Here is a 12,245-nt window from a genome sequence, read left to right on the forward strand (position 1 = left end):
GACGGAGCTCTTCTCCCCCCCGCGAGTATCGCGGGTCCCCCTCTTGTTATGTTTGTTTGTGAGACATCAGGTGGTCAAGTAAGTGTTACAAACTATGTTTGTTACATGTACATAAACATTTCTTCATCAACACCCCCAGGCATATGTTTTTAGACAAGGTCCATGTTAGAAATGTACTCTGAAGATATTAGAAAAATGTTTAGGCCTCATTTAACTTTTCATCTCTCTCTCTTTTTTTAAACAGATCGCAGAGCGTCTTAGAGAATCTAATCTAAACCCTTTTATTTTTGGAGAACATTCTGATTTTTATTTTATTTTTTTGGTTACTGGAAACTTTCTGTGGTTTTCTCAAAAGACTATAGGTTGGATCCTACAGTTCCATTCCACTGTTGGCAGTGCTTTCCTCTTGCACAATTTGCTTTCTCCTAGTAAAGGTTTTTTCCCAGAGCCTCTTGCATCAGGGAAGGCTCTTTGCACTGGGGAGAGGAGAGCACTGCTGTTAGTGGAAAGGTTCTGCAGGATCCAAGCCTATCAGTTATGATTTGATTTGATTTATTAAATTTCTACCCCGCCCTCCTGGCTGTGTGTCTCCTCATCTCTTCCTCTCCACCCCCCTTAATGTGAAGGAAATCAAAATATATAACTTGGTGTCATTGTGTTAGGAGTTTCTCCTGTTCCACCTAATTGGCTGCTGCTTAATGTGAGGACATCAGATCATATGTTTTGCATCACTGAATATTACAGAGGGAGGAAGAGAGATGAGAGTCCCATTGTACTCTTGCTCTTGTCTAAAACAGTAATTCAGAATACACTTATGTACATCATTTCAAAACCACTGTTAACAGATTGTAAATTTTTCAGAACAGCAGTGCATGATATAATCTGCCATATAAACTTTACGAAACACCCTTGTATGTATTCTCAGTTTTACCCATCATTCAACATGGACAACAGATATTCAGTACAATAGAAGACATACCTGTGACTCTGCCCTGCAAAGCTAGTGGAGTTCCAAAGCCAACTATAGTTTGGTCAAAGGTAACTATGACATTTTGAGCTATTTATACTGAAAGATCAGTTGAATGTGATGTTCAGCAAGAACCAAAAATCAAATAATCCATTACAACAAATGGGTTTATTACAAAAAAACTCATTGTGACCACTCATTGTTGAAGAAAAGAGCTTTAACATTTTGTTTTAATTCTGTAGTGCAGCAGCATGAAATAGCCAGAATAAACATTATAAAATGAGCAACTTGGCCCTGAACTTCAGCCTCACTGATTCAAATAGGAATACATCCCCCACCAGTTAATGTACTAACAAGTATTGTTGATAATGCTCTCTTCTGGATACTCCATGAGGCATTTGGCTCAGTTATTTGTTGAAGGAATTTGTATGCTGCTTCTCTAGAGACCTGGTTACTACCTGTGGGAAGACAGAATGCTGACGTGCATTCTGGTTACTACCTGTGGGAAGACAGAATGCTGACGTAGCCTGTTCTTAGATTGTTATTCCATATGAGCAGGTTCATCATGTTAGTATTTTCATGTTCTTCACAGAGAGGAGAGATGATTCCTCCCAGCAATCCTAAATTTTCTGCAGGTTCTGATGGGAGTCTGTATGTAGTTTCTCCTGGAGGAGAAGAGTCTGGCGAATATATCTGTACTGCAACTAACGCAGCTGGCTATGCGACACGGAAAGTCCAGTTGACTGTCTATGGTAAGGAAAAACTAGAGCCCAATGTACATAAATCTCTAGGGCATTGCCATACAAGGCAGCCAGCAAAAATACAGAAGCACCTCATTATAGAGATACTTCTTGTGGCTGGTTTGAGATGCCATTGTTGTTTTGAAACGACAGTAATTCTACAGTCTCCCATGGACTGCTAGTCTCTGTCTTTTAGCTACACCTACTAGGATAACTCTCTTTAAGATCTGAATGGTGGGTGACCAATCAGTGGCCTAATCCAGAGAGCCAAACAGTCACCTAGGGTGGAGGTGCCATTTTATACCTTTAAATGCAAAACAGGATCCTGTAGAAGATCTGAATGTGGGGCAATTTCATGCTTCAATTTAAATGTACTGAGATATTTGTTAACTGACAGCTAAATATTCTCTCCTGATATTCTAGTCCATAATGAAAGCCAGAGCGATCTGGTGGATAATAGACTAATGAGCTTGGACCTGATGTACTGAGATATTTGTTAACTGTCAGCTAAATATTCTCTCCTGATATACTAGTCCATAATGAAAGCCAGAGCGATCCGGTGGATAATAGACTAATGAGCTTGGACCTGGGAGGTCAGAGTTCAAATCCATCCCTAGGAATTGGACTCACTGGGGTGGACTTGAGAAAAAGTTAGCTGTTGGCCCCAGTTTCAGTGTCTGGCTTTACAAGTATTTCTGGCAAAGTCTTAGGAATGTTGAATTAAGCAGACTCTGAATACGCTCTTCGTTAATCTGCAATAAAGCATTGTTGTACATACTAGTACACAGGGCTATTTTTGGGCAGGAACGCACAGGAACGGAGTTCTGGCTGGCTTCCAAGTTGGCCACACCCAGCAGGAACTCATTAGCATAATAGGCCACACCCAACAGCAGAAACTCATTAGGATTGGCTACATTAGGGGTATGTGGCCTAACATGCAAAGGAGTTCTTGCTACAAAAAAGCCCTGGGTTTTGGCAACAAACAAGGTAAACAGAATAAGAAGCAAAAGGTGGGTGTGGCTGGATGAGCACACTTCTGGCAACATGAGGGTGCGGCCTAATATGCCAATGAGCTGTGCTGTCAGGGGTGTGGCCTAATATGCTAATGAATTTCTGCTGTTGGGTGTGGTCTATTATGCTAATGAGTTCCTGCTGGGCTTTTTCCACAAAAAAAGCCCTGCTAGTACATTTTGATGTGCTGATTGTGCATATATAAGTGTTACATTACACCTACACGTGCACACACACACATTCTGATACCATATGTTTCATCCTAGTGAGACCCAGGGTGTCTAGGCCTGGAGATCAGCAAGGAGGTTCACTGGACAACCCGCTTGAGCTTTCGGTGATAGCAGGGGAAGATGTTACACTTCCGTGCGAAGTGAAGAGTCTGCCACCCCCTATAGTAACCTGGGCTAAGGAAACACAGCTTATCTCTCCTTTTTCTCCAAGGTAACAGCCCTTCCATTTTTATTTTTTTTGTCTTGTTTATGTGAATTGAGGCCGCAAGCCACTCTTCTCTCTATAACATACCACTTCCTTGTCAGAACATAACATGCAACTTCCTTGTTCTTTTCCATGAGACAGATGTAACAACCTCTTTATATTGGAGGCTATTTGTGACAGAAATTCCCCTTGATGGGTTTTAAACTAACATGACCCAGTCTTTATTTTGATGGCTATATTAATGTGAGTTTCTTACTGTGAGAAATAATGAATTATTTGTAGATGTGACCGAGGTGCAGGAGGCAGGATAACAAATGAACGAATGGATTGATTTACTTCATTAGCATGGTTTAGTGCTTATATTTAACAGAATTTGCTGTTTGGATGTTATAGCAATTAAGTAGCCTCACTGTTTTCTGCTGAGGCAAACTTGTTCTTTTTTAGAGAATTACTGTTCCAGGGGTTTTTACATACAAATTAAGCCAACTCTTTTCAGAGCTTAAATAAACTGCTTCCCCTACTGCTTCTTCCAATTGCCAGAGAACCATGAAAAATGGGAAAAAACCAGTCCTCTAAGCCTTAAAACAGCGGTAACCTGGAATGCCAGATACCATTAAGGCTGACCAGATATACATGAAAATACCAATAAAGCAGGGTTGCCATGTCACCCCTAACCCTGGCAGGGGATGGGGGGGGGAGTAGAGTTGCCGGATCCAATTTGAGAAACTCCTAGAGATTTGGGGTGGAGCCTGGGGAAGACAGGAACCTCAGTGCCATAAAGTCCACCCTCCAAAGTATCCATTTTCTCCAGAGGAACTGAACTCTGTAATTCCAAAATGTGTGTGTGTGACTGGAAGTATCTGGGTACACATCTCTCGTGTGGGTTTCTTTTGTTTGTGTTGATGAAATGACAGACTGTATTTAATGACAAACTGTAGTTAATTTTCAAACCATACCCAAAGGGAGAATGGGAAAGAGAGAAATGAGCAAATCCATGATTCTCCCAGGCTCATTCATATAACTTAGGTTTGTTGCTGTGTCTGAACTACGCCAATGACGGTTCAGTTTCTTGAGTCAGTTTGCTGAAATCCTTCAGTTGAAGCAAATTAATCCTGATACTTTGATTAAGATCTTCCAGATCCTGCTATGTTTTGTACATTGCTGGACGATAAAGTACAATGAAGCAGTGTCTGTTGTTCTGCACAATCCACTCTGTATGAACTAGAACATTTAATAGAATGTAATAATGCCCCTTTTCCTTTTTAAAAATGTGTAATGCTGATGTATTAGTAATGCTATGTACACTATTCTAGTGTGTGGTTACAAGGGAAAAAATAAGTTTTAAGTTTCAAACTTCCTCACAAAGCTTCATTACTCAGAATCAGCTAGCTTTACAGAACATTTAATATGGCAACAAAAAATTCCAAGTTTCTTTTGTAGTTAATTATTTCCCCATAATTAAGCACTGGAAGGTACACTGGTGGACCTCCTGATGGCACTGGTATTTCTGGCCACTGTGTGACACAGAGTGTTGGACGGGATGGGCCTTTGGCCTGATCCAACATTGGCGTCTCTTATGTTCTTATAAGAAGGCAATTGAGATGCAACTTCTCTTACACGTGTGCACAATTACCAGAACTGTTTTCTCTGCCCCATGCTGCTGTATCTTGAATTAGATTGGATTATGTAAAGAAGGGATGTACCCTTGAAATTCCCTGTAACTAAACAATGAGTTGCAGATTAATCTGTATCACCTCTACTGGCCCCTTTTAACAGGCCGTCTTGTGGTCTTGTTTGCTCCTAACAAAGATACAGATCACAGAATCGTCATTCGGTGTAACTGTACTGTTGGAGGGTTGGATCCAGACTAAATTGGCAATTGCTACCAGTTCCTGCTTCCTGCTGCAGACATCCTCCTTATGTTGTTCCTCAGGGTCCCCCAAGCCCCAGGAGCAGCATATCATGGAGAGAAGTGGGCTCCACTGGCTTGGAGGAAGTGGAGGCAGGAAAATTCAGTTCTGCTGTTGCAAGATTGAGTCTGGATTTGATCCCAAGATGGCAGGTTGGAGATGCCATCTTTGAATGCTCCTTATCCCAAACAGTGTAACTAGGGTGAAGAAACTGGGAAGCCTTTCCTAGAGGCAACCTGCAAAAAGGTACCCCTTGTACAATAAAGACAATATAGTCTACAATCTAGGATCTACAAGGAACTTGCAAGCAGGGGCATCCCATTACCATCTTATTTTCTTCCTTCCCTCTCTTCTACCTATTCTCTCACTTTCTTTCTCCATCTGTCTCCCTCCCTCAATGCCTCCTGTCTTTCTCTCTCTCTGTCTTTCTTTCTCTCTGGAGAGGTAGCAACAGGGATGGTGGTGGCAGCAACAATGATGGTTCGTCCCCCGCCTCCTTGCAGTGCTGCTGCTGGAGACGAAGCAACAGTGGGCCCAGTCACAATTCCCCCCCCCCCCAGCACTGCCACTGTAGAGGCTGCAATGGTGGGCCCGACAGTGGTGGCAGTGACACCAACAACAATGCTCATTCTTCCTCCTTCCCTTCCAGCATCATTGCCTCTGGAGTGGAAACGACAATGGGGGTAGGGTTGCCAGTTCTGGGTTGGAAAATACCTGGAGACTTTGGGGGTGGATCCAGGAGAGGGTGGGGTATGGGGAGGGGCCTCCGCATAGTACAATGCCATAGAGTCCACCCTTCAAAGCAGCCATTTTCTCCAGGGGGGCTGATCTCTGACAGCTGGAGATCATTTGTAAAAGTGGGAGATCCCCAGGCCCCACCTGGAAGCTATTGTAACAACCAAAGCTGCAGTGTTAAGAGAGTCAATTAAGGAATAAATATACACTGCAAGAAACTTTTGTAAATGAACGTGTTCTCTTTATAACTATCATTCTATAAAGTGCATTGTGTGCTATTATAACATCCTTGTCAGGTACATATATTCAGTACATTAGGTATAACAATAACATTCAGTTCATACAATTTCACAACTACCAGTCAATATTGCATCAGTATTTTAAAAGACAAGCCCCAACGGGAGTTTACAGAATTACAAGCCCACTTCTACTTGCATGAAGTCTTCAAAAAAAGGGGGGGGGAAAGGTTTCATTTATAGTTGTGTTGATGCTTATTGCCGGTCCTACAAAAGACGCATTGTGCAGCTAAGTTTCATGGACGGAGCGCTCCTGTCATTCTCAAAGCTGCATAGCATTGACCTTGTTTTCTGGTCAATACAACTGGTAGTTGTACCTGACAAGAATGTTATAATAGCACACAATGCACTTTATAGAATGATAGTTATAAACAGAACACGTTAATTTACAAAAGTTTCTTGCAGTGTATATTTATTCGTTACTTGACCCACCTGGAAGCTGGCAACCCTAAGTGGGGGTGGTTCACCCCCATGCAGTGCCACTGCCTTGGCAGCAATGACAGGGCTAGCGGTGGGGGTTCCTCCTCCTCCTCCCCAATCTGTGGCGCTGCTGTCAGATTTCCAGCATACAGAGTTGCTGGTGATGAGAGTCAGTGATGGCAGGGCAGGTGGTATCACTGGCAGTTCAGCACACGTGTAGATAAATGTTGTCTCTTTTGAGTTGTTTTGGCACACACACACCCTTTTTAAAGGCTCCCCGAAGTTTGGAGAAAAATCTTTCTTCTGTCCATGTGGCACCATTCTATGTATTTAAGTATCTGCAAATGGGGACACAATTGACTATGAGAATACATAATTAAAATTATTAAAACATTTCTCTTCAGATAAGAATAGTTAGTCATGCTTTTAAGATGGTAGCTAAAAAGCCAAATGTCAGCCTGCTTAGAAGCTTATAGTGCAATCCTAAACCGAGTTACATGCTTCTAAGTCGATTGAATAGGGCCGAGAGGTGCATATCTCTGCATAGGCTCGCCCTGTTACTAAAGGCACCAGGCCAAGTTATACGGCAGTGTTGCAAGTTCTCATTGAGCCTGGGCCTGCATCCTAGCAGCGCAATCTTAAGAAGAGTGCAATCTTAAACCCTACTGAGCAGAATTGTGTGCAGACCTGCTTAGAATTGTTTTTCCAGCCACTTTCAAGTCCTGATAATTGCTTGTGGGAGGAGGAGGAGGAGGAGAGACATCAGAGACAGTGGCAGTTCAGCACACGTGCAGATAAGTGTTGTCTCTTTTGAGTTGTTTTGGCGCACCCCCCCCCTTTTTAAAGGTTCCCCGAAGTTTGGAGAAAAATCTTTCTTCTGTCCATGTGGCACCATTCTATGTATTTAAGTATCTGCAAATGGGGACACAATTGACTATGAGAATACATAATTAAAATTATTAAAACATGTCTCTTCAGATAAGAATAGTTAGTCATGCTTTTAAGATGGTAGCTGAAAAGCCAAATGTCAGCCTGCTTGGAAGCTTATAGTGCAATCCTAAACCGAGTTACATGCTTCTAAGTCGATTGAATAGGGCCGAGAGGTGCATATCTCTGCATAGGCTCGCCCTGTTACTAAAGGCACCAGGCCAAGTTATACGGCAGTGTTGCAAGTTCTCATTGAGCCTGGGCCTGCATCCTAGCAGTGCAATCTTAAGAAGAGAGCAATCTTAAGCCCTACTGAGCAGAATTCTGTGCAGACCTGCTTAGAATTGCTTTTCCAGCCACTTTCAAGTCCTGAGAATTGCTTGTGGGAGGAGGAGGAGGAGAGACATCAGAGACACGATTCTCTCTAGATTTTACCTGTCACTCCCCCATGGGGTTGGTCTATGAGTAACTCCTCCTTTGGAGCAGTCTGGCTTAGAAATGACTATCTGTGTTAGTGGTCCCAGAGGAAGAAAGAAAATGTCCCAGTATTAGTATGTCACAGAAAATCGTAGGCTAATATGCTCAAGGAGGTATTTTGTGTGTGTGTGTGAGGGAGAGTATTCAGATTTTGAATCCCCACTTGCGGCCTGATGTGGTACAGACCAGCAACAGATGCATTCTGTGCAGCTGCTTGTTGTATCAGTTGGCTCTTAGTCTACTGCCATGATTCGCTTTAGTTTCTCAGTCCTTCCCAGCTCTCATTCCTGTCTCGGCTTTGTCTGTCTGCTGTTTGTCTTGGCTTCACTCTCTTGCCCCTTTGTCTTATCATGATGTTCCTCACCTGACTCAGATTATAGGTCTCGGACATGGTGTCAAAATATGCTGTACACAGGAAGAGATCTAACCCTGCTTAGCCATTCTTCTTAAACTTGTCTTTTCATGACAATATAGCTAGCAGTGCTGCTGATCAAACGCTCCTTCTTTGTTTAAAAGGCTTGATTACAACGGCTCTGATCTTGAGGATCCTTCTTTTCATAAAGCACCGCATTGAATAGATGCCAACCATGAAATGCTTGTGTCAAGATGCAATACTTAGATCTTAAACTTTACAGATCTTTCAAAATGTGGCATCTTCTGGTTTTTGGACAGCTCATCTGGATTTTTAGCCATGTTGATTTTTAGCCATCTTGGAATATCATTGCCACATAGAGAAACCATACACAAATTGGGGTTGGTTTGGGTATTTTTGCATGCTATTTAAACTGCTCAAAAAGCAGCAGTTTCATTGGCCCGTTCTGCATCTAGCATTCGCTCCGCTGTTTTACCAAACCCACGTTGGAACAGGAATTCCTCTCTGAATTGCATGCCACTTTCACTTTCTTTGATTGTCAGATATTGTTGAACCCTCCACACTGCATGCTGGTTCTCTGAATTGCATGCCACTTTCACTTTCTTTGATTGTCAGATATTGTTGAACCCTCCACACTGCATGCTGGTTTCACTTCCTTTGATCTCTCAGTTTTATGGTACTGTCTGCATAGATTTATGGCCGTTTTATGGCCATTCAGGGGTGATTCTGCAATCAGTATCATGTTGGCCTGGGGTATTTGAGTGTGGTTTTGAGCGGCATCTTTTTTTGTTCCAGTGTGGGTTTGATAAAACAATGGGGCAAATGCTAGATGCAGAATGGGCCATTGTTGCATATAATGGCAACTCACATGGGTCCTCTCTGGACATAATAGGATGACCTGCAAACTATGGTTTACAGTACCGTGGGCTCAGATGCCTCCACCCCATAATAATTAACCTGTCTCTTCCATATTTTGTTTTGGATTTATGCTGGTTTAATGTTATAGTGGCATCAGTGCCAATTAGGTTAAAACTTTGAGCGTATTTTATTGAGTGTTAAAACTAATGAGGATTCCCTTGGGCTTACCATCCACATCGCCAAGTCATTTGTGGAGAACCTTGGTTGGGATGCAGATGGAGGTGCCTAAACAGCAAGAAAAGCAGTGCTAGGGTTACTACTACCCAGTTATTTCTTCCCATGTGTACCTCCTTGAACAGAGGAGTTCCTGCTTTCTCAGGCATTCATGTATACCCTGATTTTCCACCAGTATGTCCACAGAGTGGCTATGACAATATAGCTGAAGTACAGTAAATGTTCTGCTTCAAACTAGAACTCTGGCAAAATCAGTGACCTACAGACCCAAAAGCCTGACAAAAATATTTTTGCTACCTCCCATGAAGGGCCACTATAATAGATCTGATGGTTTTCCTTCAGGATGGAGTTCTGCAGACATGGGGCTGCAATCAAAAAACATTATTTTGAGCGCAATTCAGGTTTGCCTCTGATGGCGCTAGCACTCAACAATATCCTCATTCCTTGATCTCCACACAACATCCTTCGCATGGGAACATATCAGGGGTGCGGGCAGGCACTCCCTCAAAAAGGCAGGCATGGGAAGATCCAACTTTTTAGTAATTAGATCTGTTGGATGACGTATTTCAGGGAACTCTTTGGTCATTCCGAATCTCTCACTTTATTATTGAGCTATAGAAAATGAAAGATTTGGACAGATTGCAGGCAACGTTAAATAGAAACAAAACAAAACAACCCAATCTGAATAAAAATAATCCTGAACAGATGCTGTTTAGCATGTGGTATCCATTACTAATGTCTGTGTAATGCTCATTCTCATGGTAAATGTTTATATAGCCATATCTGTTTCCTATTTTTTCAGACACACCTACCTCCCCTCAGGGTCAATGAAGATAATCAAGACTCGGGTTACAGACAGAGGCATGTATACTTGTGTAGCCACAAACATCGCTGGGAATGCGACTCAGTCAGTGAAACTAAATGTACATGGTAGGTGAGCTGTTTTAAGCTGCCATAAGAGTCATTTCTGGATTGTGAGGGAATAATCTACGAACAGAGTGGTACCCTTCAGGTTGGGAATATCAGTCTCTCTGTTCAGCAGATGCCCAGATGCCACACCAATATTTGGTCATTGGAAAAACTGCCAGTTTTGAGATGGAAGTGAGACTGGAAGTAGGGCTGATCCATAACCCATTAAAAATAATCCATTGCTATCCAACCCCAAAGGGTCACTTTAGATCTTCCTTACCAAAATAGACTTGCTGTTTGAAAAGCAGGCCGGCACAGTGGCCAAGAGTGCCTTTTATCAGCTGAATCTAGTTTGACAACTCTACTTTCTTAGACTCAATTTGGCTGTGCTGATCCATGCTTCTGTAACCTCACATTTGGATTACTGTAACACGCTCTATGTTGGGCTGTCCTTGAAGACAACCCAGAATCTGTACCTGGTCCAGAATGTGGCAGCCTCATTATTGTCATGGGTTAGCTGATGGGAACATACGTAGCCCGTTTGGAAACTGCTATGTTGTTTGCCAGTCTGTTTTTGAATTCAATTCGAGGTATTGGCTTATTCATTTTTATTTACTTTACTTATATCCCACCTTTCTTGTCAGCAGGGACCCAAAGCAACTTACATCATTCTCCTCTTCTCCATTTTATCCTCACAACAATGCTGTGAGGTAGGTTAGGATGATAGTGTGTGAGTGGCCCATGGTCACCCAGCACACTTCCATGACAGAGTGGGAATCTGAACCTGGGTTTCCCAGAGCCTAGTCCACTGTTTTAGCCAGTTTGGTGTAGTAGTTAAGAGCGCGGACTCTAATCTGGGAGAACCAGGTTTGATTCCCAACTCCTCCACATGTAGCTGCTGATGTGATCTTGGGTCAGTCACAGTGCTCACAGAGCTGTTCTCTGATAGTGTGTGAGTGGCCCGTGGTCACCCAGCACGCTTCCATGACAAAGTGGGAATCTGAACCTGGGTTTCCCAGAGCCTAGTCCACTGTTTTAGCCTGTTTGGTGTAGTAGTTAAGAGCGCGGACTCTAATCTGGGAGAACCAGGTTTGATTCCTGACTCCTCCACATGTAGCTGCTGATGTGATCTTGGGTCAGTCACAGTGCTCACAGAGCTGTTCTCTCAAGAGCAGTTCTCTCAGAGCTCTCTCAGCTCCACTTACCTCACAGGGTGTCTGTTGTGGGGAAAGGAAGGGAAGGAGATTGTAAGCCGCTCTGAGACTCCAAGTGAAGGGCGGGGTATAAATCAAACTCCTCCTCCACACTGATCTTTAAAGCCGTTGCCCTTCACGGACTGGGCCCACATAACTGAAGGACCTTTTTCCTCCCATATTTTATTTATCTATTCAATAAAACATTTATATCCTGCCTTTCCTTGGGGTTCAAGGCTGCTTACAATAACAGTTCCTGTATAACAAGTAGAGTCTTAAGGCTGACATCTACTGGCTGTTATCTCACTTAGGGTGGCCATTCAGGGATAAACCAGAGTATGAACCATGAACCTTTTGCATCTCAGCCCCCACTCTGGGAAATGGGCTCCCTGAGGAGGTGGAGGGAGACCCTTTACTGATGATCTTCTTACGGCACCCTCAAAGCTTGTTGGCTTGTCAGGACGTTTGATGGGATATGTACACATTTTTAGGTGCAGGGGGAAGTATTTGGTCTTTTTATTTTATTTGGCCTTAATTTTTAATGTTTTAATTATTATTTGTAAGCCTTCTTGAACCAAAGAAGAAAGGTGGGGTATAAACAGGGGTCATTTTGTAGAAAAAGAGGTGCAGGAGCTCATTAGCATAACTTATTAGCATAACTCATTAGCATATGCCACACCCCCTGACATCACCGGAAGTGTGTCAGAAGGCAACACCCACTGCTCAGGCTCCACTGGACTGTTTTGGATTGCTAGCTATT

The 12,245-nt window shown here is 42.9% G+C and overlaps 1 protein-coding gene across 1 annotated transcript in view; it reads left to right on the forward strand.

The window, feature by feature from the left end:
* The window catches only part of HMCN1 (hemicentin 1), a 234,521-nt gene that overhangs the window by 31,939 nt on the left and 190,337 nt on the right, over positions 1-12,245 (forward strand). Inside the window, exons 11-14 of the mRNA XM_015415242.1 lie at positions 926-1,038; positions 1,560-1,719; positions 2,985-3,159; positions 10,186-10,313. Of these exons, the coding sequence (XP_015270728.1) occupies positions 926-1,038; positions 1,560-1,719; positions 2,985-3,159; positions 10,186-10,313 (576 nt within the window). The remainder of the gene's footprint in view (positions 1-925; positions 1,039-1,559; positions 1,720-2,984; positions 3,160-10,185; positions 10,314-12,245) is intronic.

Source organism: Gekko japonicus, unplaced genomic scaffold (assembly GCF_001447785.1).
Source record: "Gekko japonicus isolate JY-2015 unplaced genomic scaffold, Gekko_japonicus_V1.1 scaffold269, whole genome shotgun sequence".
In the NCBI taxonomy this organism is placed as follows: Eukaryota; Metazoa; Chordata; class Lepidosauria; order Squamata; family Gekkonidae; genus Gekko; species Gekko japonicus.